Source organism: Neofelis nebulosa, chromosome 1, assembly GCF_028018385.1.
Source record: "Neofelis nebulosa isolate mNeoNeb1 chromosome 1, mNeoNeb1.pri, whole genome shotgun sequence".
NCBI classification, from domain to species: domain Eukaryota; kingdom Metazoa; phylum Chordata; class Mammalia; order Carnivora; family Felidae; genus Neofelis; species Neofelis nebulosa.
This window is the reverse complement of record NC_080782.1, coordinates 241,711,656-241,736,723: the sequence shown is the minus strand read 5'-3', so window position 1 is coordinate 241,736,723 and position 25,068 is coordinate 241,711,656. Positions and strand designations below refer to the sequence as shown.

The window sequence follows — 25,068 nt, the reverse complement described above, 5'->3', positions numbered from 1 at the left end:
TTAATTTTGTATCTTGTAACTTTATTGAATTCACTTATTAGTTCTGACAGTTGTTTTTTTTTTTTTTTTTTTTTTTTTTGTAGAGTCTTTTTCCATATCATGTTGTCTGCAAATAGTGAAAGTTTTACTTTTTCCTTTCCAATTTGGATGTCACTGATTTTTTTCTTTCCTAGTTGTTCTGGCTAGGACTTCCAATACTATGTTGAATCAAAGTGGCATGAGTAGGCATCCTTATCTCATTCCTGATCTTAGACGAGAAGCTTTTAGCTTTTCACCATTGAGGAGGATGATAGTTGTGGGTCTGTCATTTACGGCCTTTGTGATGTTGGAGTACATTCCCTTTATATCCATTTTGTTGAGTTTTTCTCATAAATGGATGTTAAATTTTCTCAAATGCTTTTTTGTGCATTCACAAAAATAATATGATTTTTATCCTTCATTTTGCTGATGTGTATACCGTCTTGATCGATTTGCGGATGCTGACCATACTTGCATCCCTGGAATAAATCCCACTTGATCGCGATGTAAGATGTTTTTGATGTATTGTTATTTTGGTCTGTTAATATTTTGTTGATTTCTGCATGTATGTTCATCAGGCATATCGGCCTGTAATTTTATTTTATTTACTTTCATTTTCTTTCATTTTCCTTCCTTCCTTCCTTCCTTCCTTCCTTCCTTCCTTCCTTCCTTCCTTCCTTCCTTCCTTCCTTCCTTCCCTGTGTCCTTCTTCGGTTTTGGTATCAGGGCAATGCTGGCCTTGCAAAATGAGCTTGGGAACTTCCCTCCTTTTCTTTTTTTTTTTTTTCAACATTTTTTATTTTTTATTTTTGGGACAGAGAGAGACAGAGCATGAACGGGGGAGGGGCAGAGAGAGAGGGAGACACAGAATTGGAAACAGGCTCCAGGCTCCGAGCCATCAGCCCAGAGCCTGACGCGGGGCTTGAACTCACGGAGCGTGAGATCGTGACCTGGCTGAAGTCGGACGCTTAACCGACTGCGCCACCCAGGCGCCCCACTTCCCTCCTTTTCAATGTTTTTGAAGAGTTTGAGAAGTATAGGCATTAAATGTTCTTTGAATGTTTGGTAGAATTCACCAATGAAGCCATCTGGTCCTGGGCTTTTCTTAGGAGGTTTCTGATTACTGATTCAATCTTTTGTAATATTTGACATGTGCCTGCACTCCTAGTTCAAAGATGTTTTCCTTTCACCACTTTGAATATGCCATGCCACTCTCTTTTGGTCTGCAAAAAGTTTCTGCCAAGAAATCTCCTGATAACCTTATGGGATTTCCCTTGTATGTGACGATTTGTTTTTCTCTTTCTGCTCTTAAGATTCTCTCTTTAACTTTTGACATTTTAATTACAATGTGTCTTGGTGTGGATCTCTTTGGACTCCTCTTATTTGGAACCCTCTGAGCCTTCTGGACCTACATGTCTATTTCCTTCTCCTGGTGAGGGAAGTTTTTAGCCATTATTTCTTCAAATACTTTCCTGGTCTCTCCTCTCTCTTCTCCTGGGACCTTATAATGTAAGTGTTACTCTATTTGATGTTGTCTAAGAGGTTCCTCAAGTTACCTTCATTTTTTAAAACTTCTTTCCTTTTCATTACTCTGCTTTGGTGAATTCTACTGCAGTCTTCTAGGTCACTGATCTGTTCTGTTTCATCTAGCCTGCCACTGAACCCCTCTTGGTCCTTTCTTATACTATCTCTTTGTTGAAGCTCGCACTGTGTTCATCCATTCTCCCCCCAAGTTCTTTGAGCATTTTTTCCCCTCCAAATGTTTACTCACTTTTTGAGAGAGAGACAGAGTGTGAGTGGGGGAAGGGCAGAGAGAGAGGGAGACACAGAATGTGAAGCAGGCTCCAGGCTCTGAGCTGTCAGCACAGAGAGCCTGACGTGGGGCTTGAACTCGTGAAACGTGAGATCATGACCTGAGCTGAAGTTGGCCACTTAACTGAGCCACCCAGGACCTGTTCTATGAGCATTTTTATGTCCGTTACCTTAAATTCTTTTTTAGATTACTTTTCTCCATCTCATTAAGGTCTTTTTCTGAGGTTTCATCATACTCTTCTGTTTGGAACATATTTCTCTGTTTCTTCCTTTTGCTTGACTCTTGGTGTGTTTCTATGTATTAGGTGAAACAGCTCTCAGTCTTCAAGTAGTGCCCTGTGTAGGTGATGAAATTTCTCTTCCAACCTTGCTCTTTGCTGTCTCTTGAACCTTTGTAATTGTCTAAACCACCTGATTCGTTCTTGATATGTCCCCGGTGTTAGGGTGTGCCAAGACCTGCCTGTTCCAAGAGAGGAATCTCATTTACACCGAGTTTCAGGTTGACTGCAAGCACACTCTTAGGCAGCAGCTTTTAACGTATAAAAGTATAGGGGTGCCTCGGTGGCTCAGTCGGTTAAGTGTCCGACTTCGGCTCAGGTCATGATCTCACGGTTCGTGAGTTTAAGCCCCCCGTCGGGCTCTGTGCTGACAGCTCAGACCCTGGAGCCTGCTTCGGACTCTGTGTCTCCCTCTCTCTCTGCCCCTCCCTGACTTGTGCTCTGTCTCTCTCTCTCTCTCAAAAATAATTGAACATTAAAAAAAAAAGTTTTAAAATATAAAAGTATATATAGTCCTGTGGGGCTACAATCATAGTCCCTGCTGCCTCCAGACCAGGAGATTTAGAGGTGCCCCCTGGGTGACAGCTGTAAAAAACTGGGGTTCCAGATAAGTGTAAGAGCTCCTTTCTCAGAGTTGAGACCTGGAAGGCCGAGGGGGTGTGCAAGGATGGTGTGCCCCTGCTTAGGGTCTCTGGGGGCACCTCCTTAATCTATATATGCATGGGAAACCCGAAGCCTGTCCCTTAGACTGAAGCTCCAAGCTAAGTACATAGGCCTTCTTTCCAGAAGACGGGCTGTGTTTCAGTCTGCTGTCTATGCAGTGCCCTGATGGCGGTGGTCTGCCAAGAACTGTGTTAGCGTTCCTGTGGAGCTCAGGATTGTTGGCCACTTCGGCCACCAGGGCCAGGTGATTGAGTGGTGGCCCCCGTGTGGACGGCATGCACCTGCTGGTGTTAGCTAGGCAAGGTGTATGGGGCAGGGCATGCTTGCTGGCTTCAGACAAGCAGGGGAAAGTGTCTTGACTATACACCTGTGGACTTCAGGAATGTCGTGGGAGACTTTCTTGTCTGTGCACGCATGCTGGCTTTAAGCCGGGAAAATGACAGCCCCGGCCAGTGGGGGAGCGCTGCAACTGTCTCCACTGCCCAGCTTTATCCAGGGAGTGAGAGGATGCCACGGATGTTGTGCTTGCCTGCCCCAGCTAGGGAGGGGGGCAGTGAACCCTTGTGTGCTCTCCAGCTTCCTCGAGGCAGTGGGATGGGATGGTGACCGCTTGTCCCCACCCGTCTCAGCAACGCAGGAGGAGGGTGCCACCTCCGAGCCCACCCACTGGTGCTAGCAGGGTAGGCGGAGAGTGCAAAGTTGGCTTCTGCCAGCACCTCTGTCCCCAGGGAGAGTTTCGATGGTCCCTTGCTCTCCCAACAGACGTTCTGAGATTATCAACTGGTTTCTTTTATAGCCGTGGTGCTTTCCAAACTGCTATTTTTCTGCTGGGTAGTGGGTAGAGCGAGACTGCACGTGAGTTCCTTAAAAGGGGAATCTCGGTTTCCTATAGCACTTCGGGCCCCTTGGATGTCGGCCCTTTGCATTTTTAAGCCAGATGTTTTGGGGGCTCGTCTCTCTGGGTCAGGTCCCAGGGACAGGGGTGTCTTCAGTGGGACACCAGCCCATCACTTTTCTGGGAGAAGCACTGGACTGGTGAGAAGCCTCACTGTTATGCTGCAGTGTCGGGGTGGGGTTTTGGGTGAGACCCTGTCTCTGCCTCTCCCATCCATCTCATTGCGGTCTTTCTGCCTTTTGTTGTGGAGAAGCTGTTCCTCCAGTTTCAGATCTTCCTCAGAGGGAAATGACCCATGTGCACTTAAGGGTTTCGTGTCTGTGTGGGATGGGCTGAGTTCTGCATTTTCCTACACTGCTATCTTGAGAGAAGAGCCCCACCCGTTCTAAAGTATTTCCACAGTTTGATTTTGACATTATTTGATCTCTTTGGAATTTATTTTGCTATGAGAACTGATACACACACTCAGAACTGTTTAGCCAGTCACCCCAGGAGTCAGTCACATACAAGGATGTAGTAAATGCCCATCATGTGTCAGACATTTTGTTAGGCCTTGGGGCTCCATGGTTTCCTGTTCCTCTTGGGTAACTGGGCATTAAACAAGTTATTAAAAATAGTAATCCAACAACGGAAGTATTGGGAAGAAATTCAAGGAGCTATGAGGGCAGCTCAGGGGAGGCTTTCCTAAGAAAAATACCGTTTAAACGGAGATCTAAGGTTTGAACTGAAGTTAAGAAAATACGAAGTGGTGGGGGGGGGGCACCTGGGTGGCTCGGTCGGTTAAGCATCCGACTTCTGCTCAGGTCACGATCTCAGCTCATGAGTTCAAGCCCCGCGGCGGGTGAGCTCGACCCCGCTTTGGGCTTTGCACTGACAGAGCAGAGCCCGCACAGGATTCTCTCTCTTGTCCTCTCTCTCTGCCCCTCGTTCATTGGCACCCTCTCTCGAAATAAATAAAAAAGTCACAAATAAAGAGAAGTGGGAATAAGCTTTGCAAACAGGAACAACGGAGCATGGGGCTGTGTGGCTGGGGTGTAGAAAGCAGCAATCATCAACATAATAGCAAATACACATATATCGCTTATGTGTTAAGCACAGTTCTAAGAGATTTGAATATATTAACTAATTTAGTCCTCAAAAACACCTGAGGTAGATTACTATTATTCTCAGTTTACAACGAAGAAACTCAGTTTTATGCAAAGAGAAGTAAACTAATTTGCCCAGAGCCACACAGCTATTAACAGATGAAGCAGCATGTGAACAGTCTTCCTGGGCCTGAGTTCTTAACCACTGTGGTATATGCTACAGAGAAAATGGCACAGCTGGAGGCTGGAAGGATGGCTGGAGAGGGCAGTCACATTTTACTTGTGCTTTTAGGTCACCTGTCTATAATGTGAAAAATGAACTAGAAATGACACAGGTGTGCTGTTTCAAAGAGGCACATGCACCCCAATGTTTACAGCAGTGCTTTCAACAACAGCCAAAGTATGGAAAGAGCCCGGATGCCCATCGACGGATGAATGGATGCAGATGTGGTGTGTATATATATATATATATATATATATATATATATATATACACACCATGGAGTATTATTCGGTGATCAAAAAGAATGAAATCTTGCCATTTGCAACAACGTGGATGGAATTACAGAGTATTATGCTAGGCGAAATTAGTCAGAGAAAGACAAATATCGTATGACTTCACTCATATGTGGACTTTAAGATACAAAACAGATGAACATAGGGAAGGGAAGCAAAAATAATATAAAAACAGGGAGGGGGACAAAACAGAAGAGACTCTTAAATACAGAGAACAAACTGAGGGTTGCTGGAGGGGTGGTGGGAGGGGGGATGGGCCAAATGGGGGAGGGGCATTAAGGAGGACACTTGTTGGGATGAGCACTGGGTGTGATACAAAGGGGATGAATCACTGGAATCTACTCCGGAAATCACTAGTGCACTGCATGCTAACTTGGCTGTAAATTAAAAAATAAATTGAGTAACTGAAAAGAAATGACCCAGGTGGATGCAGAGAGGTGAGTCAGGAGGCCGCTGCCGTAAGTCGAGTGGGAAATGAAGCTGGTCTGATGACAGTGGTGGAAACAGAAGCCAAGGGGATGGAGGGGGCAGCGACTCGTGGCAACTGGATGGGAGGGGTAAGGAGAGAGCGGGGAAGACCTCCAGGCTTCTGGGTCGCTGAAGAGTAATTTGGTAACTCGTTTTTTTCCTACTGATTCAAAATATCTACATCGTATACCCACAGCCATATGTCTTTGGGTTTGTATTCTGACCGTTCTGTTTCTCACTACACCACTTCATTATCCCTCTCATTACCTGCATTTTCCAGAATGTTCTCATTCCCTCTCATGTTTATTCTTCGAGATGAAGTTAAGGACCATTTTGCCAAGTTTTTGAACACCTCCTACCTGCATCCACTTCCTCTCTGACCACTATCGCCAAAAATCCACCCAAAACCCAAACACGCCAAACCCAAGCCAATTTCTCAGCCGTTGAGTTCTGACCCAGACTGTATGGAATTCACAGATTGATTTCATGGGACCTGGCCACTTTACGGTGCTCACTATTCCTAGCTAAGAATAAAGCATCTCTTTTTACGTATTCCAATCTTCTCTTATGTTCCTGAGTTAAAATTCGTGGTTATAGTTTCTTTCATGTACGTTCTTTCAAGTATTTTTGTTTTCGTTTTTGAATTTGTCTATTTGTGCTTAGTTGACCCCCAATGTTGCATTAGTCTCGGGGAACCACAGGGATTCAACGTCTCTGTACATTATGCCACGCCCACAAGCATGGCTGCCACTTGTCGCCATATGACCCCATCAAGAAACGACTGACTATGGGGGCGCCTGGGTGGCTCAGTCGGTGGAGCGTCCGACTTCGGTTCAGGTCATGATCTCGCGGTCCGTGAGTTCGAGCCCCGCGTCAGGCTGTGTGCTGACCGCTCAGAGCCTGGAGCCTGTTTCGGATTCTGTGTCTCCCTCTCTCTCTGCCCCTCCCCTGTTCATGCTCTGTCTCTCTCTGTCTCAAAAATAAATAAACGTTAAAAAAAAAAAAAAATTAAAAAAAAAAAAAAAAAAAGAAACGACTGACTACGTTCCCCATGCTACAGATTTTACTCCCTAGACCTTTAAAGTCTTAACCTTTACTTTTCATATACCTTAACAACTAGTTATTAAACATTCAGTGCCATTAATATAAGCCATATCAAAACACATTCTACTTCATGCTTCTGGTATAGAGTATGGTATTTATTTTAAAGGGTAAAATTTTAGGGGCGCCTGAGTGGCTAAGTCGGTTAAGCGTCCGACTTCGGCTCAGGTCATGATCTCATGGTTCATGGGTTCAAGCCCCGTGTCGGGCTCTGTGCAGACAGCTCGGAGCCTGGAGCCTGCTTCGGCTTCTGAGTCTCCTTCTCTCTCTCTCTGCCCCTCCCCTGCTCTCACTCTCTCTTCTAAAAATAATAAATAAACTTAAAAAAAAAATAAAGGGTAACATTTTATACCATATTAACTATGTTGATTTACCTACAATATTTGCTTTTGGAACTTAGTAACCATGTTTATTAAAAGCCAGTGTAAATCTACTGGCCACTTAAAACACGATAACTGTCTTCTGACTTCCTACAGGGTAGAGTGAGGTCCTCTCCCTAAAAACTAGAGAGCTGGACAAAGTGGTCAAGACACAACTATTCAGTGCTGTGGAATTCAACCAAAGGCATATAACGAAGTGAGAAGTGTTTTTCTTTTTCTTTTTTAATGTTTATTTTTGAGAGACAGAGTGCGAGCAGGGGAGGGGCAGAGAGCGAGAAGGGAGACAGAATCCGAAGCAGGTTCCAGGCTCTGAGCCGTCTGCACGGAGCCCGATGCAGGGCTCAAACTCATGGACCGTGAGATCATGTCCTGAGGCAAAGTCAGAGTCTTAACCGACCGAGCCACCCAGGCGCCCTGAGTCGTGTTCTTCAAACGAACCACTAAACTTTGGGCAGCACACAGTCTACGGCCTTTCTGCCTTTCCAGCTGTACCCTGGGGCAGTTCTAGCAGAGAGCCGCAGGCTCTCCGAAACCATCTCCCTGCTGCTGACGGAGGGGACTTATTTGGGGATCGTTGTGACTCCTTTAACTGAGACTGCAAGCCTCCTTGAAGCGGGCAGATAGATGGCCAGGTACCCAAAAGACTGCTTTCGGGGGTGAGCCCACCACGAGGGCTCGCTGAGCTCTCCCTGCACTCTGGGTTGTGCGAATTACACAGCGGAGAGCACAGCGGCTCCAGCTCACCGCCCGTCCTTGGCTCGAAGAGCGGGCACAGGTCAAAAGAGCCTCGAGAGTGAATGCACGCCCAGCCTTACACAGACCCATCAGCAGGGGGAAGAGAGGACACACCTTAATGGCTCCAGTGTCTCAGCATGACCTCTGGCTGGACACTAAACCGTGCAGACACTGGAGTGACTCCTAGGAAGCCAGGCTAAACATAAAAATCCAATAGATTTCCTGTTTAATTGCAGTAACGTTTCCCTTGAGGGAAAAGAATTTCGCACAATAAAAAAGTCATGTCACTAGGGATGCCCTTAAGAAACAAACTTCAGATGAATGAAAAAAACGAAATGTAAAAAAACAAAAGCATAACTAAACCAGAGGATAACACAGGTTAGTATTTCTAACCGATTTCGATGGAGGAAAGACATTTTAAAAAATGAAAGTAACTAGATAATAAAATGAAAGTAACCAGATAATAAAATTAAAAGACCAACAAATATGACCACATAAAAATAAAAAGACTTATAACCAAAACACCATAAACAAAACCAAACCTGACAAAAATTTCATTAATTTTAAGACACTAGGTTAATATTCTTAAACATAAATACTCTTAAAAATAAATACGAAGAAAAACGTAAAGAAATTCCCAAAGAACAAAAACAGAAACTTTATAAAATGTCTTGAAAAAAGAACAGCTGAGATACCTTTTCCCCCATCAAAGGGCACTGCTTAACCAAAAACAAAACAGATACCAACCCCAGAGAGACTGCTGACAGGCGGACATGCCTACTCAACGGCGGTGGGAACTGTAAGTTTCATAACCCTTCCAGAAGGCAGTTTGGCTACGGGAATCAAAAGTCTTAAAAGTATCCATGCCTCTGACCCAACAATCTCACCTTTAGAGCTCTCCTAAATTTACATGTTTAGCTACGTACTGCGGGCATGTTTCTAATAGCAAATATTTAAAAGCAATCTTAACAATCAATAATAAAAATGTTACATTCATATGATTAAATATTTGCTCATTCATTCACAAATATTTGCTGAGCAGGTAGAGCATGCCTGGTGCTTTCCCAGGCTATGCAGATACAACTAGATACAATTTTTGTAGTGAAGAATTAACTGTACCCACGTAGAGGTCTGGCCTTTGTCCTGGGCTGCTGGGAGGTGATCTCCACGTGAAGGGTCTTATCTACTTGGGGGCTTGGGGCCATCCCAGACTAACCATGAGATTTAGCATGGTGGCCTGGCTCACAGGCTCTCAGCCTGACCTCCAGAATGGCTAGGAACAGACGTTAACCACGTGGGGAGCCACCCAGGTTTATATGGCTGACCCCCAGAAAATCTCTGGAGTAGTGGGCACTATTCCGGGTGTACAGTTATACGTCTTTGCTGGGAAAGTTGACACCGTCCATGACTCTACCAGGAGAGGTCAAATGGAACCTCTGCTTGTGGGACTTTCCGGACCTCTGCCTCATGCGTCTCTTCCTCTGGTTGATTTTAATCTGTATCTGCTCACTGTAAGAAAATGTAACCACGAACCTAACAACTTTCAGTGAGCTCTGGGAGTCCTTCCAGTGAATTATGGAACCTGAGGGTGGTCTTGTGGACTGCTCCCTAACTAACTTCAAACAATTGTAAAGAGAGGAATGATGCTTATAGTTCAGAGAAGGACACAGACAATTAGGGAATTATCCTAACATGTGACAGGTGTTATGATGGCGGACATACAGGGTAAGATGGGAACGCACAGGACACAGACATCTAGGAAAAGGGAATTCCATTCAAGGACTTGGATATGGAAAAAGGAAGTCCAGCACAGGATTGCTCAAAGGGATGACATCTAAGAAAGAATTGTGATTTTAATAATTTGAAAAATTTGAAGACATGCTCTAAAAAATGAAATGACTTGAAAATTTAAGAAAATCTCGTGGTAAATATGCTGCAGGACTAGAGCTGATTGAAAGATTATCCATAGAAAATTTACTGATACACATTAGTGGTGGGAATGAAAAATGGTTCATTTTCTACAGAAGATACTTGCCACTACTTGTCAAAGTTTATCGACAACCTTAGAAATGCTCAACCTTTTGACCCAGCAATCACGTTTCTGGGAAGTTATCCTTCGGATACATTCCCATATATAAAAAATGTTATAATTACAGGATTATTAATTGCAGCATTATTTGCAAGATCAGAAGACTGGACATATATTAAATGTCTTTAAAGAGGGGAATGATTACACAAGCTGCTTATATCCACATGACAACACACTATGGAGCTGTGAAAAAGGAGATGTTGAGAGGTATTGAGGAAAAACGGGAAAGTGTGGCACAATGCAGTGTGCTACTCCTTGTGGGGAAATTGGAAACAAAGGACATACAGATGTATTCAGTTGCTTCTTTACAGACACCCTTATACGCACACGAAGTATCTCTGAGCGCACATACGGGCACTGGAAGCACTCAGTGCTCAGGGACAGCTGGCTGGCTGCTCTCTGCACAGCCTCTTGTGGGCCTTTTGAAGTCCGGGCCATGGGAATGCAGCGCATTGCTTCAAGGTGTTTGGACAAATAAAGTTACTGATAAATTTCCCAACTCTGTCGGGATGTTGATGTAACAAATAGAGAAGCTACTGTAAACATCATCTGTCTGGAAATATGAGTTTATCTGCACATACCTGGCAGTCCGTTCCATTAGCTGTTGTCTTCAAATCATCTTGTTTACTTATGATCTTCTGCAGCTGAAAAGACGGCAAACATGAATTCAGATGTGTATCTACTGGACTTTTCAAAATAGTCTAAGAAAAAGATACTCAGTTTTCCTTTTAAAACATATACGAGTCGTTAAACATTAACTTAAACTCCTTCTGCATTATAGCTAATAGTGTTAGTTATTTTTTCTTAAATCAGGTAGGAATCGAAGGAAAAACTGATATGCAAGTATCAATGTTACCACTTTTATAATTTGAATCATTTTTTCCTCCTAAGAAAGCTAGTTTACTTAATACATACATATTCTAAAGATATCACTCTATAAGAATTTCATAATTATCCTCATTCTTCAACAGAATTTTCATTCATAATTAATTTTTGTATCATTGATAATTCATGGCCACATTTTCAAGTATGTAGCTCTTAAAAAGCCACTTGTATCATACAAATGGTCTTCTTCCCCATATGCACTCATAAAGCATCAAAATAATTTAAAAACCTACATTTCTGTCATTAATAAAATTGTCAATAGTACCTTGAGACTGAGTACATTTAGAAACCTACCTTTCAGAGTCATTTGTACCAATCCTCAAAAGGAAAGCAAATTAAAAAAAAAAAAGGTTTAAAACAAAAATTAAATGCAGACAAAATCTGAAACTATGGATTTGAACGGATTAGGAGACAAACCTTCACTCATTTTTTTTTTCCTAGGCTACTTCTTTGTTAATAATCTGAAAATTGGTAAATTCCAAATTAATCATCTCAAGTTCGGCTGCCTCTATGATGTTTGTTCTAGGTAAACAGTTTATCTCTAAGTCCCTCAAACTTTTTCACATCTCCTCCCTCAAACTTATCTTAGAGAAAAAGTGTTGAAAAGTCTTCCATTTGTTTTACCCTTATTTTTCAAGTTGACAATCAAATAGTACAATGCCAACTTCAATATCTTTCTCCCTTTGCTTACTGCACTACCTTAAAAAACTTTTATGATGGAAAATTTCAAACACAGCAAAGAGAACTCTGTAATAAACCGCACATTATTCACCTTCAACAATTATCAGGATTCTGCCCATTCCCAATTCCTTTTCCATTGTTATTTATATCTCTTGAGGAAAAATTTATATACATTGAATGTACAAATTACGGCCATACAATTTTGACAAGTGGATATACCTGAGTAACCTGTCCTCCTACCCTGGTATAGAACATTTCTATTTTCTCAGAAAGTTCTTTGTGTCTCTTCTCAGTCAATCCTTTCTCTCTTCATCCCCACAGAGGAATATTAGACTTCTGATTGTTTTCCTCCATCTAAATGAGTTTCACTTATTTTAGAAATTCAAATAAATGATATCAAATAAATGATAGTATGTATTCTTTTGTGCTATCAACCTTCTCTCTGCATAACGGTTTTGAGATTCATTTACGTTTGAACAGAAGTAGTCTGTTTTTACTGTTGAGTTGTGTCCCATTGTCTGAATAGATCACTACTTGTCCATTCACTTGTTGGCAGATGTTTGCATTGTCTCTAGTGTTTGACTACTGTGAATCAAGCTCCCATAAATTTTCTTTCCCCACCACCCCCGGCTTTACTGAAGTATACTTAATATACAAAAAATTGCACGCATTGATGTATATACCTCTTGATGAGTTTGGACACATGCATGCATCTGAGATACATCACCACAATCGAGGTAATAAACATACCCATCACTTCCAAGAGATTCGTGTCCCTGTTTCCTTTTCCCTTGGTCTAAGAACACTTAGCATGTGATGTACCTTCTTTTTTTTTAAACTTTTTTTCATGTTTATTTTTTTTATTAAAAATTTTTTTTTAACGTTTATTTATTATTGAGAGACAGAGCATGAGCAGGGGAGGGGCAGAGAGAGAGGGAGACGCGGAATCCGAAGCAGGCTCCAGGCTCCGAGCTGTTAGCACAGAGCCTGACGCGGGGCTCGAACTCACAAACTGAGATCATGACCTGAGCCGAAGTCGGATGCTCAACCGACTGAGCCACCCAGGTGCCCCTTCATGTTTATTTTTGAGAGAGAGAGAGAGAGACAGAATCTGAAGCAGGCTCCAGGCTCTGAGCTATCTGCACAGAGCCCGATGCGGGGCTCGAACCCACAAACCGTGAGAGCATGACATAAGCAGAAGGTGATGCTCAACCGACTGAGCCACCCAGGTGCCCTTCTTAAGTTTCTAAATGTACAACACCACAGTCTTAACTATATGCACTATGTTTGTACGGCAGATCTCTGCCATACACTTCCTTGCATAATTCTTATTTTATGTATGTAAATGTATGTTTTAGTATTTCTCTTGGATGAATTCCTAGGAGGGGAACAGTTAATTCGTTCTGAACTCTAAGTTATTAAGTGGTAAGAGTTCTTTATATATTCTGAATGAGTCCTTTGTCAGATATATGTTTGGAAAATATTTTCTCCCATCCTACAGTTCGCCTATTCATTTTCTTTCTTTTTTTTTTCCAAAAAAAAATTTTTAACATTTCTTTAGTTTTGAGAGAGACAGAGACAGAGTGTGAGCTGGGAAGAGACAGAGAGAGGGGGGAGGTGTCTCCAAGCTATGCCTACATATGGTGTGAGCAGGGGTCATAACTATTTTTTTCATATACATATCCAATTGTTCTAGTGTCATTTATTGAAAAGACCTTTTCTTTTCTATGAACTGGGTCGGTGACTTTATTGAGAATTAAGTGACCATCTAAGTGTCGGTTCTTTAGTATCCTCCATTGATCTACTTGCCCATCCTTAAGTCAGTATCACACTGTAACCATTATTGTAGCTTTGCAATTAAGTCTTAAGTCAGGGAGTGTGAGTTATCCAGATTTGTTCTTATTTTTCAAAATTGATTGCAGTGTTTTAGGTTCTCTGCCTTTACATATCCGCTTTAACATCAGCTTGTACTTTCTACCAAAAAAAAAAAAAAAAAAAAAAAAAAGCCTGCTGGGATTTCGCTTGGGGAAGTTAAATCTTTAGACCAATTTGGGAAGAACTGACATCTTAACACTGCTGAATCGTCTAACCATTTCCCTGGTATATTCCTCCATTTATTTAAGTCTCTTTGAATTTCTGTTGGCAATGTCTGAAGTTTTTGGTGAATGGTTTTTATTAAATTTGTTTCTACTTACTTTATGTTATTTGATATCATGCAAAGGAGAACTGATTTTCATTTCCTTTTCCAACTATACTACTAGTATATGGAAATACAATTGATTTCTCCATATTGATCTTCCTAAATTTGCTTTTAGTTATAATAGGCTTTCCTTTTCTTGTTGATCACTTAGAATTATCTACGCACAATCATGTTATCTGTGAATAGAGTCAAATTTACTTCTTCCTTTCCAATCTTCTATCCCTTTTCCCCCAACCTGTATCGCTATTATCATTAGAATCACTAGTAAAATGTTGAATAGAAGAGATATGAAAATACATCCTTGCCTTCTTTCTGATCATAAAGGGACAACATTCCATATTTAATCTTTTTTTTAAAAATCTTTATTTATTTTTGAGAGAAGAAAGAGAGAGCATGAGCGGGGCAGGAGCAGAGAGAGAGAGGGAGACACAGAATGTGAAGCAGGCTCCAGGCTCCAAGCTGTCAGCACAGAGCCCGACGTGGGGTTTGAACTCACAGACTGCGAGATCATGACCTGAGCTGAAGTGGGACGCTTAACTGACTGAGCCCCCCAGGCGCCCCTGTATTTAATCTTGTATCATGATGTCACCTTTAAGCCTTTTGTAAACGCCCTCTATCAGACTGAAAAAGTTTTCTTCTGTTTCTACTTTGCTGAGTTTTGTCATGAACGTGCTTATTCTATTGAATGCTTTATATGCATATAGTGATAGGGTCATGTTGATCTCTACTTTACTGTCAATCTGATGGATTGAACTGAGTTGATTTTTAATCATTAAACAAATTTCTATTCTCTGCATAAATATCACTTGATTTTCGTGAATTTTTTATATAGTATACAATGTGTCTTGCTCTAAGTATTTTGTATCTTTGTTTATGATGAAATTTGGTCTATAATTTACTTTTCTTGTTAGATCTTTGCCAAATTTTAGTTATCAGGGATATGCCAGTTATAAGAGGGAATTGTTCCATTTTCTTGTATTTTCTGCAAGACTTTGTGAAAATCTGGCACTTCTTCCTCCTTAAATGCTTGATAGATTTCACCAGTAAAACCATCTGGCCCTGAACATTTGTGTGTGGGAAAGTTTTTGATAAATTAAATTCATTTGTAAAGGGCTATTCAGATTTCTATCTCTTTTAGTTTTGGTAAGTTTTTTTTTTTTTTTTTTTTTTTTTTTTTTTTTTTTTAAGGCATCTGTCCAGTTCATCTGAGTTATCAAATTTACAGTCACATGTGAATAAGCTGTTCACAATATTCCATTTTAATCCTCTGATATTTGCAGAATCTGTGGTGTTATCTCCTTTTCATTTCTAACATTGGTAATTTTTTAAATTTTTTTTTTTTAACATTTTTTTTTTTATTTTTGAGACAGAGAGAGACAGAGTATGAACAGGGGAGGGGCAGAGAGAGAGGGAGACACAGAATCTGAAATGGGCTCCAGGCTCTGAGCTGTCAGCACAGAGCCCGACGCGGGGCTCGAACTCACGGACCGTGAGATGATGACCTGAGCTGAAGTCGGACGCTTAACCGACTGAGCCACCCAGGCTCCCCTAACATTGGCAATTTGGACCCTCTTCAAGTTCTAAAATTAGATCCAGTACTGAAAATTATTCAAAATTTATCATACAGGTAACAATTTAAAAGTAAAAACAGATGTTACCCATAAGGATTATACTTTTTTGTACAAAACTTAAAACATTTCTTTTATTATGACATTTAATATAGCTGTTATAATCTTCACACAGTCATAAAATAGTTACAAACAAAACAAAGCAAATAGGATTAGTTCACTGAAATGAGAATTTTTTAGGAGGCGTATTATAATATTGGCTTGTTCCAATATGGTGGGGAATTTAGAACAATAGGGGTCTGTCCTAAAGCATAAAGCATAAAGATAAAGTTTGCCATATGAAGAGACAGTGAGTACTGGCGAGGACGCAGAGAAGAGGAACCCTCGTGCACTGTTGGTAAATTGGTAAAACAGTATGGCGGTGTCTCAAAAAATTAAAAACAGAAACACCACCTAATCCAATAATTCCACCACTGGGTATTCATTCAAAGAGAACAAAAACACTACTTTGAAAAGATATGTACACCCCTATGTTTATTGCAGCATTCTTTATAATAGCCAAGATACAGAAGCAACCCAAGTGTCCATCCACAGATGAACTGATAAAGATGTGGGATAAACATACAATGGAATATTATTTAGGCATTAAAAAGGACAAGATCTTGCTATCTGTGACAACATGGATGGACCCAGAGGATATTAAGCTAAGTGAAGTAAGTCAGAGGAAGACAAACACCGTATGATCTCACTTATATTGGAACTTAAAAAACAAAACAAATGAATAGACGAACCAGCAGAATCAGATCTATAAATACACAGAACAGATTGATGGTTGCCAGAGGGGAGGGCAATGGGGGGATGGCAACTGGGCAAAAGGGAGCAGGAGGTACAGGCTGCTAGTTATGGAAAGAATGAGTCATGAAAATAAAAGCAAAGGGAATACAGTTAATGGCACTGTGATAGCACGGCATGATGACAGGTGGTTAACTACACTCAGGGTGAGTGACCACAGCCTAACACAGCGTTACTGAAGCACTATGCTGTCCACCTGGAACTAATGTAGCACTGTGTGTCAGCTACGGTCAAAAAAATGTAAAATAAAATAATAAAAAAAGAAACCCTCGTCATGTTAGTGTCGCATCTACAATATTTCAGTCTGTACTCAGGGAGGGGCTTATGCCAGGTCTTACTGTAGCCTGAAGACTATACTGCTATATATTTAGTTCTACAGTAAAAGCTCCATTTGAAAGAGCAGAAACACAGAGGTTGGGGTGCCAAACCTGTGTAGCCGAAAATCTGCGCATAACTTTTGAGTCCCCCAAAACTTACTAATAGCCTATTGTTGACTGAGAGCATTACTGATAACATAAACATATTTTGTATGTTGTGTGCATTATATACTGTGTTCTTACAATAAAGTAAGCTAAAGATATTCTTAAATATATCTTAAATATTAAGAAAATCACAAGGAAGAGAAAATACATTTACAGTGCTGTAAAAGAAACCTGCGTGTAGGTGGACCTGTGTAGCTCAGACCCACGCTGTTCAAAGGTCAGCTGTATTCTCTTCTGCCAAAAGGACTCTCTGGTTTCCTGAGATACTTCCTCAAATGGCTGTACACGACACAGATTCATGCTAGCAATATGCTAAGTGCCTATCATGCAATGAAAGTGCTGTTCCAAGTGTTGAGAATATAGCAGTTAAGGACAGATCATATCCTTGCTGTCACGAAACTTACATTCTAACGGACTAGAGATAACAGTGAACAAATCAGTAAGAGAGTTTCAAATAATGTCAAGTGTAGGACTAGAGTAAGATAAAACAAAAGTGGGGTAACAGGACTCTGAGACTGCTGGGTTACTGCTAGGTTTATTCCGGGTGGTTCTTTGTGAGCACCTGACATTTGGGCTGAGATCTGCCGGATAAAAGCTACCAAAGGAATGGGGATAGGACATTCTGGGCAGAGGGAAAAAGACAGTTTGTGGCAGAAATCAGGGTGCTTTGAGAGAAACAAAGAAAGTAAAGTGGTCAGAATACATGAGCACATTCACCAAATACAAATTCTAGGATTACTGAAGCACTGCCAAGCTATTTAAATTTACATTGATCCGGATTTTCAATTACAGGCCGAAAATGAAGAAATGTATATAGGGTTGATTTAACTTATTTTTGCTTTCACAATCGTGAGAGTTTAAATTCTGAAACAAGAACATTAACTGAAAATCAAGAAGAATAAATTCTACTGAAGGCTTTTACATGTACTTAATAGTAACTCCAGCAGGTATATTCAGCATGATAAAGTTATAACACTACTATATGAAGAGCAAAAGCCTTCTTGCCAGTATGGAATCAATGTGAAATGAAAGGACCACCTAAGGAGAAATTCACACTGGTAAACAGACTTGTCATTAGGCTATTGTTTAAAGAAATTGCTCTAAAGCCCTGGCACTTGGCCCAAATAAGCAGATGTGCTATCTATCAAGGTAAAGATTAAATGCATTAACTACTGCCAGCTTTGATCATTGCTGGCATTGTTTATTATTATCTGACAGAAACAGCTTATTCAGAGAGTTGCTATTTTACTTGTTTTTGGGATAGAGAATTAAGCAACAACTTCACAGTTTCTAGGTCTGGATATTAACGAAACGTGAATATACTGCATAACCCAAAAGGAACAAATGGAGGAAATGCATGTTTTAGGACATTTTTAAGAGGCTTTATATTAACATATTTCCTGTTATTTTTGTATTTGCTTTCCATATTACTTTGTTACATCTAGGTTTTGGGGATTAAAGTAATTTTCATCACTTACTCTCATTATGCATTAGAACTTATGGTAGGAACAGCAATAAGTAAAATTTACTGGAGAAACATTCAGATAATTTATAAAACAAAACAAATATCCCATACCCTTTAAATATGTTCTGATCTGAGAACTGTTAGGTTTGTCGAATAAAATTTCAAATATAAAATGTTACATGCTTAAGCTTCCTAATAGAATGACCATGGAAATGAAATAGTTATTCAAATAATTAGTGTAAATGTCCTTTTACTCTCTGCTGTAATTTTTAAAATTGAGGTATAAGTATGATCTTATTCATATGTGGAATTTAAGAAGCAAAACAAATGAACAAAGAAAAAAAAAAACAAAGGAGAGAGACAAAGCAAGAAACAGTCTCTTAACTGTAAAGAACAACCTGATGGTTACCAGAGAGGGGTGGATGGGAGGATGGGTGAAATGGGTGATGGGGCTCAAGGAGTGCACTTGCGATGGAAAAAAAATAAAATAAATTGAGGTATAACTGACATAGCACTTATGAGTTTCAGGTACACAACATAATGACCTGATATTTGTATATACTGTGAGATGATCACCACGATAAATCTTGTTTTCCTCTGTTATCATACCGAGTTACATAATATGCAATACAATGTTACTGACTACGGTCACTATGCTGTATACCATATCCCCATGACTTGCTTCTTTTATGACTGAAAATTTGTACGTCTTGATCCCCTTGTTCCGTTTCACTCACCTCTCCAACCACTCTCCTCTGGCAACCACCAATCTGTTCTCTCTGTCTAGGAGTCTTGTTTTGTTTGTTCATTTGTTTTGTTTTCTAGATTCCACGTACAAGGAAAACCATATGGTGTCTGTTTTTCTCTTAGTTCGCGAAGCATGAACATATCCTAAAGGTCCATCCACGTTGGCACAAAAGGCAAGACGGCCTTCTTTTTCACGGCTGGGTAATACTGCATCACACACACGTACTACTTCTTCAGCCATTCATCCACTGATGAACATGTTGCTTGTTTCCATAGCTTGACTATAGTGAACAATGCTGAGACAAACAGATGTCCGAACTAGTGTTTTCATTTTCTTGGGGTAAGTACCTACAAGTAGAACTGCCGAATCACGTAATAGTTCTGATTTTAGTTTTTGGAGAATCTTCCATACTGTTTTCCTCAGCGGCTGCACCGATTTACATCTGCACCGACGAGGCACAAGTGTTCCCTTTCTCTATATCCTTGCCTGCACTTCCACCTCCTGCCTTTCTGACGACAGCCATTCTGACAGGTGTGAGGTGATACCTCCTTGTGGTTTTGATGTGTGCTTCCCTGATAATTAGTGATGTTGAGCATCTTATCATGTGTCTGTTGGCCATCTGCATGTCTTATTTGGAAAAATGCTTATTCAGATCCTCCGCTCATTTCCTAAAACAGAGGGTTTGCTTTTGCTTTTGTGTGTGTGTTGAACTGAATGAGTTCTTTACACGTTTTGGATATTAACCTCTTATCAGAATATGATTTGCAAATATCTTCTCCGAGTCAACAGACTGCCTTTTTGTTGTGTTGATGGTTTCCTGTGTTGTGCACGAAGCCTTTTAGTTTGCTGTAGTTCATTTGTTTATTTATACCTTGTTGCCATTCCCTTTGCAGTCTGATTATATATATATATATGTTTTGCTAAGAGCAATGTCAAGGAGCTAAACGCCTATGTTTTCTTCTAGAAGTTTTATACTTTCTGGTCTTATATTCAAATCTTTAATGCATTTTGAGTCAATTTTGTGTATGGTGGAAGACAGTGGTATAGTTAGTTTCATTCTTTTGCATGTAGCTGTCTGGTTTTCCCAGTACCATTTACTGAAGAGACTGTTTTTTCCTGAGGATATATTCTTGCCTCCTTTGTCATGATTTAATTGACCATATATGCATGGCTTTATACCTGGGATCTTTCTTCTGTCTCACTGATCTATGCGTCTGTGCTTTTATGCCAATATTATAGTGTAGATTTGCAATGGTTTGGAATCAGGCAGCATGATAATTCCAGCTTTGATTTTCTTATGCAAGGTTGCTTTGGCTATTAGAAATCTTCTGTGGTTCCAAATAAATTTTAGGACTGTTCTATTTTTATGAAAAATGTCATTGGAATTTTGGTAGGGATTGCATTCAATTTATAGACTGCTCTGGGTAATAGGGACATTTTAGCAATATTAATTCTTCCAATTCATGAGCATGGAATATCTTTCCATTTATTTGTGTCTTCTTTGATTTCTTTCACTAATGTATTGTGGTTTTCAGATTACAGGTCTTTCACCTCCTTGGTTAAATTTATTACCAGGTATTTTATTCTTTTTCATACAATTTTAAATGGAACTTTTTCCTAATTTTTCTGAGAGTTCATTGTTAGTGTACAAAAACATCAACAGGTTCCTGCATGCTGATTTTCTATCCTCACCCTTACTGAATCTGTTTCTGGCCAACAGAGTCTTCAATATCTTTCTATACATACAGTAGTGTTGTCCACGTATAGAGGCAGTGGTTGCTCCAGCTGGGACTGCCAACACTATGCTGAATAAGAGTAGTGGGAGTGGGCACCCTTATTTTATTCCTGATCTTAGAGGAGAAGCTTTCAGCTTCTTACCATTAAGCATGATGTTGGCTGTGGCTTTGTAATATCTGGCCTTATTATGTTGAGGTAGGTTCCCTCTACACCCACTTTGTAGAGACTTTTTATCCCACATTGATGTTGAATTTTGTCAAATGCTTTTTCTGTATCTGTTGAGAGGATTCTATGATTTTTATCCTTCATCTTGTTGATGTGGTGTACCATGTAAATTGGTTTGCAGATGCTGAAACATCCTTGCACCCCTGAAATCAATCTCACTTGAACATGACTATGATATCCTTTAATGTATTACTGGACTCAGTTTGATAGTATTTTGTTGAGGATTTCTGCATCTATGTTCATCGAGGATATTGGCCTATGATTTTCTCCTTTTCGTTTCTTTTCTTTTCTATCCTTTTCTCTTTTCTTTTTCTTTCCTCTTACCTTCCCTCCCTTCTGTTTTTCCTTTTCTCCTTCCTTTCTTTGTGGTGTCCTTGTTTGGTTTAAAAAAATTTTTTTTCATGTTTATTTTTGAGACAGAGAGAGAGAGAGAGAGAGATAGAGCATGAGCAGGGGAGGGGCAGAGAGAGAGGGAGACACAGATTCCGAAGCAGGCTCCAGGCTCTGAGCTGTCAGCACAGAGCCCAACGTGGGGCTCGAACCCACAGACTGCGGGATCATGACCTGAGCCGAAGTCGGACGCTCAACCGACTAAGCCACCCAGGCGCCCCATATCCTTGTTTGGTTTTAGTGCCAGGATAATGTTGGTCGTCTTGTAAAATGAGTTTGGAAGCATTCTCCTCTTCAATTTTTTAAAAGAAGAATTTCAGAAGTACAAGTATTAAATGTTCTTTGAATGTTTGGGAGAATTCACCAGTAAAGCCATCTGGTCCTGAACTGTTTGTTGAAAAGTTTCTGATTACTGATTCAGTCTCTGTTCTGGTAATCAGTTTAATTCCAATTTTCTATTTCTTCATGACTCAGACTTAGATGATTGTATGTTTCTAGGAATTTATCCATTTCTTCTAGTTGTTCAGTCTGCTGGGAGCGTAATTCTTCATAGATGTCTCTTGTGATTCCTTCTATTTCTGTGGTATCAGATGTAACCTCCCTTCTTTCACTTCTGACTTTACTTATTTGAGCACTTCTTTCTGGATGAGGCTATCCAAAGGTTTGTCAATTTTTTAGTTCTCTTTATTTTTATTACAATTTTTTTTAGTGTTTATTTATTTTTGAGAGAGGAAGAGACAAAGCAAGAGTGGGGAAGGGGCAGAGAAAGAGGGAGACACAGATTCCGAAGCAGGTTCCAGGCTCTGCGCTGACAGCAGAGAGCCCAATGTGGGGCTCAAACGCACGAACTGAGAGATCATGACCTGTGCCGAAGCTGGGACGCTTAAACGACTGAGCCACCCGGGCACCCTATGTAGTTCTCTTTAAAGAACCAACTCTTAGTTTTATTGATTTTGTCTATTGTCTTTCTAGTCTTCATTTCATTTATTTCTTCTCTGATTCTTAATTATTTTCTTCCTTCTTCCTTCTACTAATTTTGGGCTTCCTTTGTTCCTCTTTTTCTAGATCCTTTAGGTGTAAAGTTAGATTAAGATTTTTCTTGTTTCTTAAGACAGGCCCGTATTACCATAAAGTTAGATTTTGCTTTGTTTGTATTTTCATTTGTCTCAAGGTATTTTTTTTATTTTTCCTTTAATTTCTTCATTGGCCCATTGGTTGTTCAGTAGCACACTGTTCGATTTCCAAACATCTGTGATTTTTCTAGTTTTGTTTTTGTGACTGATTTCTTGTTTCATATCAGAGTGGCCTGAAAAGATGCCTGATATGATTTCAATGCTCTTAAATTTGAGACTCATTTTGTGACCGATCCTGGAGAATATTCCATATGCACTTAAGAAGAATGTGTATTCTGCCGCTATTGGATGGAATATCTGTGTATATCAAGTCCATCTGGTCTAATGTGTTGTTTAAGGCTGATGTTTACTTAATGACTTTGGATGGGCTTTCCACTGATGTAAGGGGGTATTAAAGTCCTCTACTATGATTGTATTGCTGTTGATTTCTCCCTTCATGTCTGTTAATATTGCTTTATAGATTTATATTCATATATTTAGTTGCTCCTATGTTCAGTGCACAAATGTTATATCTTCTTGCTGGATTGAATACTTTATCATTATGTAATGCCCATCTTTGTCTTTTATTAAGGTTTCTTTTAAAGTCTATTTTGTCTGATGTAAGTAAAGCTACTTATTATCTTTCTTCTGGTTTCCATTTGCATGAACTATCTTTTTCCGTCTCTTCACTTTTCAGTCTGTGTGTCTTAGATCGGAAATGTGTCTCTTGTAGGCGATATATAGATGGGTCTCTCTTTTTTTTTTTAAATCCATTCAGGCACTCTATATCTTTTCTTAATAACTTAGGCCATTTGCATTTAAAGTAATTATAGATAGGTATTTATTACTGTCGTTTTGTTGATTGTTTTCTGGTTGTTTTGTAGTTCTTTGTTTCTTTCTTCTTCTCTGGCTCTCTTCCTCATGGTTACGTGCCATCTTTTAGTGTTTAGATTCCATTCTCATTGTCTTTTGTGTATCTACTATGATTTTTGCTTTGTGGTCACCAGGAAGCTTACATATATCGGCCTGTATGCATGTGTGTATGTATGTATGTATATATATATGTGTGTGTGTGTGTGTGTGTGTGTGCGTGTGTGTAAAACATATATATATATCAGTCTATTTTACATTGATACCAAGTTAAGACTGCACTCTAAAAACCTACATTTTTACTCCCCTCCCCCTGCACAGTTTAGGTTTTGGATGTCACATTAAACATGTTTTTATTTTGTATACCCATTAACTAATTGTTGTAGTTATAGTTATTTTAACTTTTTTCTTTTAAGCTTCATGCCAGATTTGTGATTTGTCCACTACATTTGCATTGACTATTGAGATTTTTCTTTTGAGATGTTTCCTTGTTACCAATTAGCTCCCCTTCTTTTCAGATTGAAGAAGTCCCTTAAAATTCCTTATAAGGCCAGTTCACGGTGGCGAATTCCTTTAGTGTTTGAACACTTCTTTATCTCTCCTTCAATTCTGAATGATAACCTTGCTGAGGAAAGTATGCTTGGTTAAAGTTTGTTGCTTTCAGCACTTTGAATATCATGCCACTCCCTTCTGGCCTGCAAAGTTTCTGCTTAAAAATCTGGTGACAGCCCCGTGGAGTCTCCCTTGTACATACAAGTTGTTTTTCTCCTGCTGCGTTTAAGAGTCTCCCTGTATCTTCAATTTTGACGTTTCAGAGATAATCGGTCTTATGGATACCACTGGGTTCATCTCATTTGGAATTCTCTGTGCTTCCTGGAACTGGAAGTTTGTTTCCTCCCCCAGGTTAGGGAAGTTTTCAGTCATTTTTTCAAATAAAATTTTACATCCCTTTCTCTCTTGTTTTTGGGACTCCTAAATGTGAATGTTTTTCTGCTTGTCGTCCTATAGGTCCCTTAAACTATTTTCCCTTTTTAACATTATTTTATCTTATTTTTTCCTTTTTGTTGCTTTGTGTGGGTGAGTTCCACTGTCCTGTCTTCTAGGTCACCTATCCTTTCTTCATCTTGCCTGCTTTGAGCCCCGTTAGGGTGTTTTTCAGTTCAGTTACTGTGTTCTTTAGCTCTGTGACTTCTGTCTGGTACTTTCTTGTATCTTCTGTCTCTTTGTTGAAGTTCACTCTGCACTCATCCATTCTTCTCACAAGATAGGCAAGCATATTTATGACCATTACTTAGAACATTTTATCAGGTTGATTACTTATCTCCACTTTGTTAAGGTGTTCTTCTGGAATTGTCTTGTTCTTTTATCTGGAACATATTCCTCTGTTTTTGTTTTTGTTTTTTTCCCATTTCGTTTGACTCTGTATTTGTTTCTATGTATGAGGCAAAACAGCTGTATCTCATCTTGATGCAGTGGTCACGGGAAGACAGGGGATGTGTTTCAGTCAGCTGTTTGCACACTGCCCTGCGAGTGGTGGCCTGTCAAGAGCCGTCTCTTCAATTGTTTTAGTCATGTGGGCCCCCAAAATTCAGTCCTCTGTGGCCACCAGAGCCAGGCATTTAAGGGGCATCCCTCATGTGGACTGCACACACCTGTCAACTTGGCGTAACAGGACAAGCCCACTGCCACGTTTAGAAGGGGTGGGCCGCAGGAGAGTGCACGAGTGGGGCCAACAGCAGAAGCGCGTTAAAATGACACAGAAGTCTCGTGCTTGTGACCCCTCCACCTCCATCTGCTCCTCCAGCAGGTGCTC

General features: G+C 40.2%; 1 protein-coding gene across 1 annotated transcript in view; it reads right to left on the bottom strand.

Annotated features, from left to right (window-relative positions):
• The window catches only part of MICU2 (mitochondrial calcium uptake 2), a 147,570-nt gene that overhangs the window by 25,026 nt on the left and 97,476 nt on the right, over positions 1 to 25,068 (bottom strand). The window contains exon 7 of the mRNA XM_058722464.1: positions 10,622 to 10,684. Coding sequence (XP_058578447.1) covers positions 10,622 to 10,684 — 63 coding nt within the window. The remainder of the gene's footprint in view (positions 1 to 10,621; positions 10,685 to 25,068) is intronic.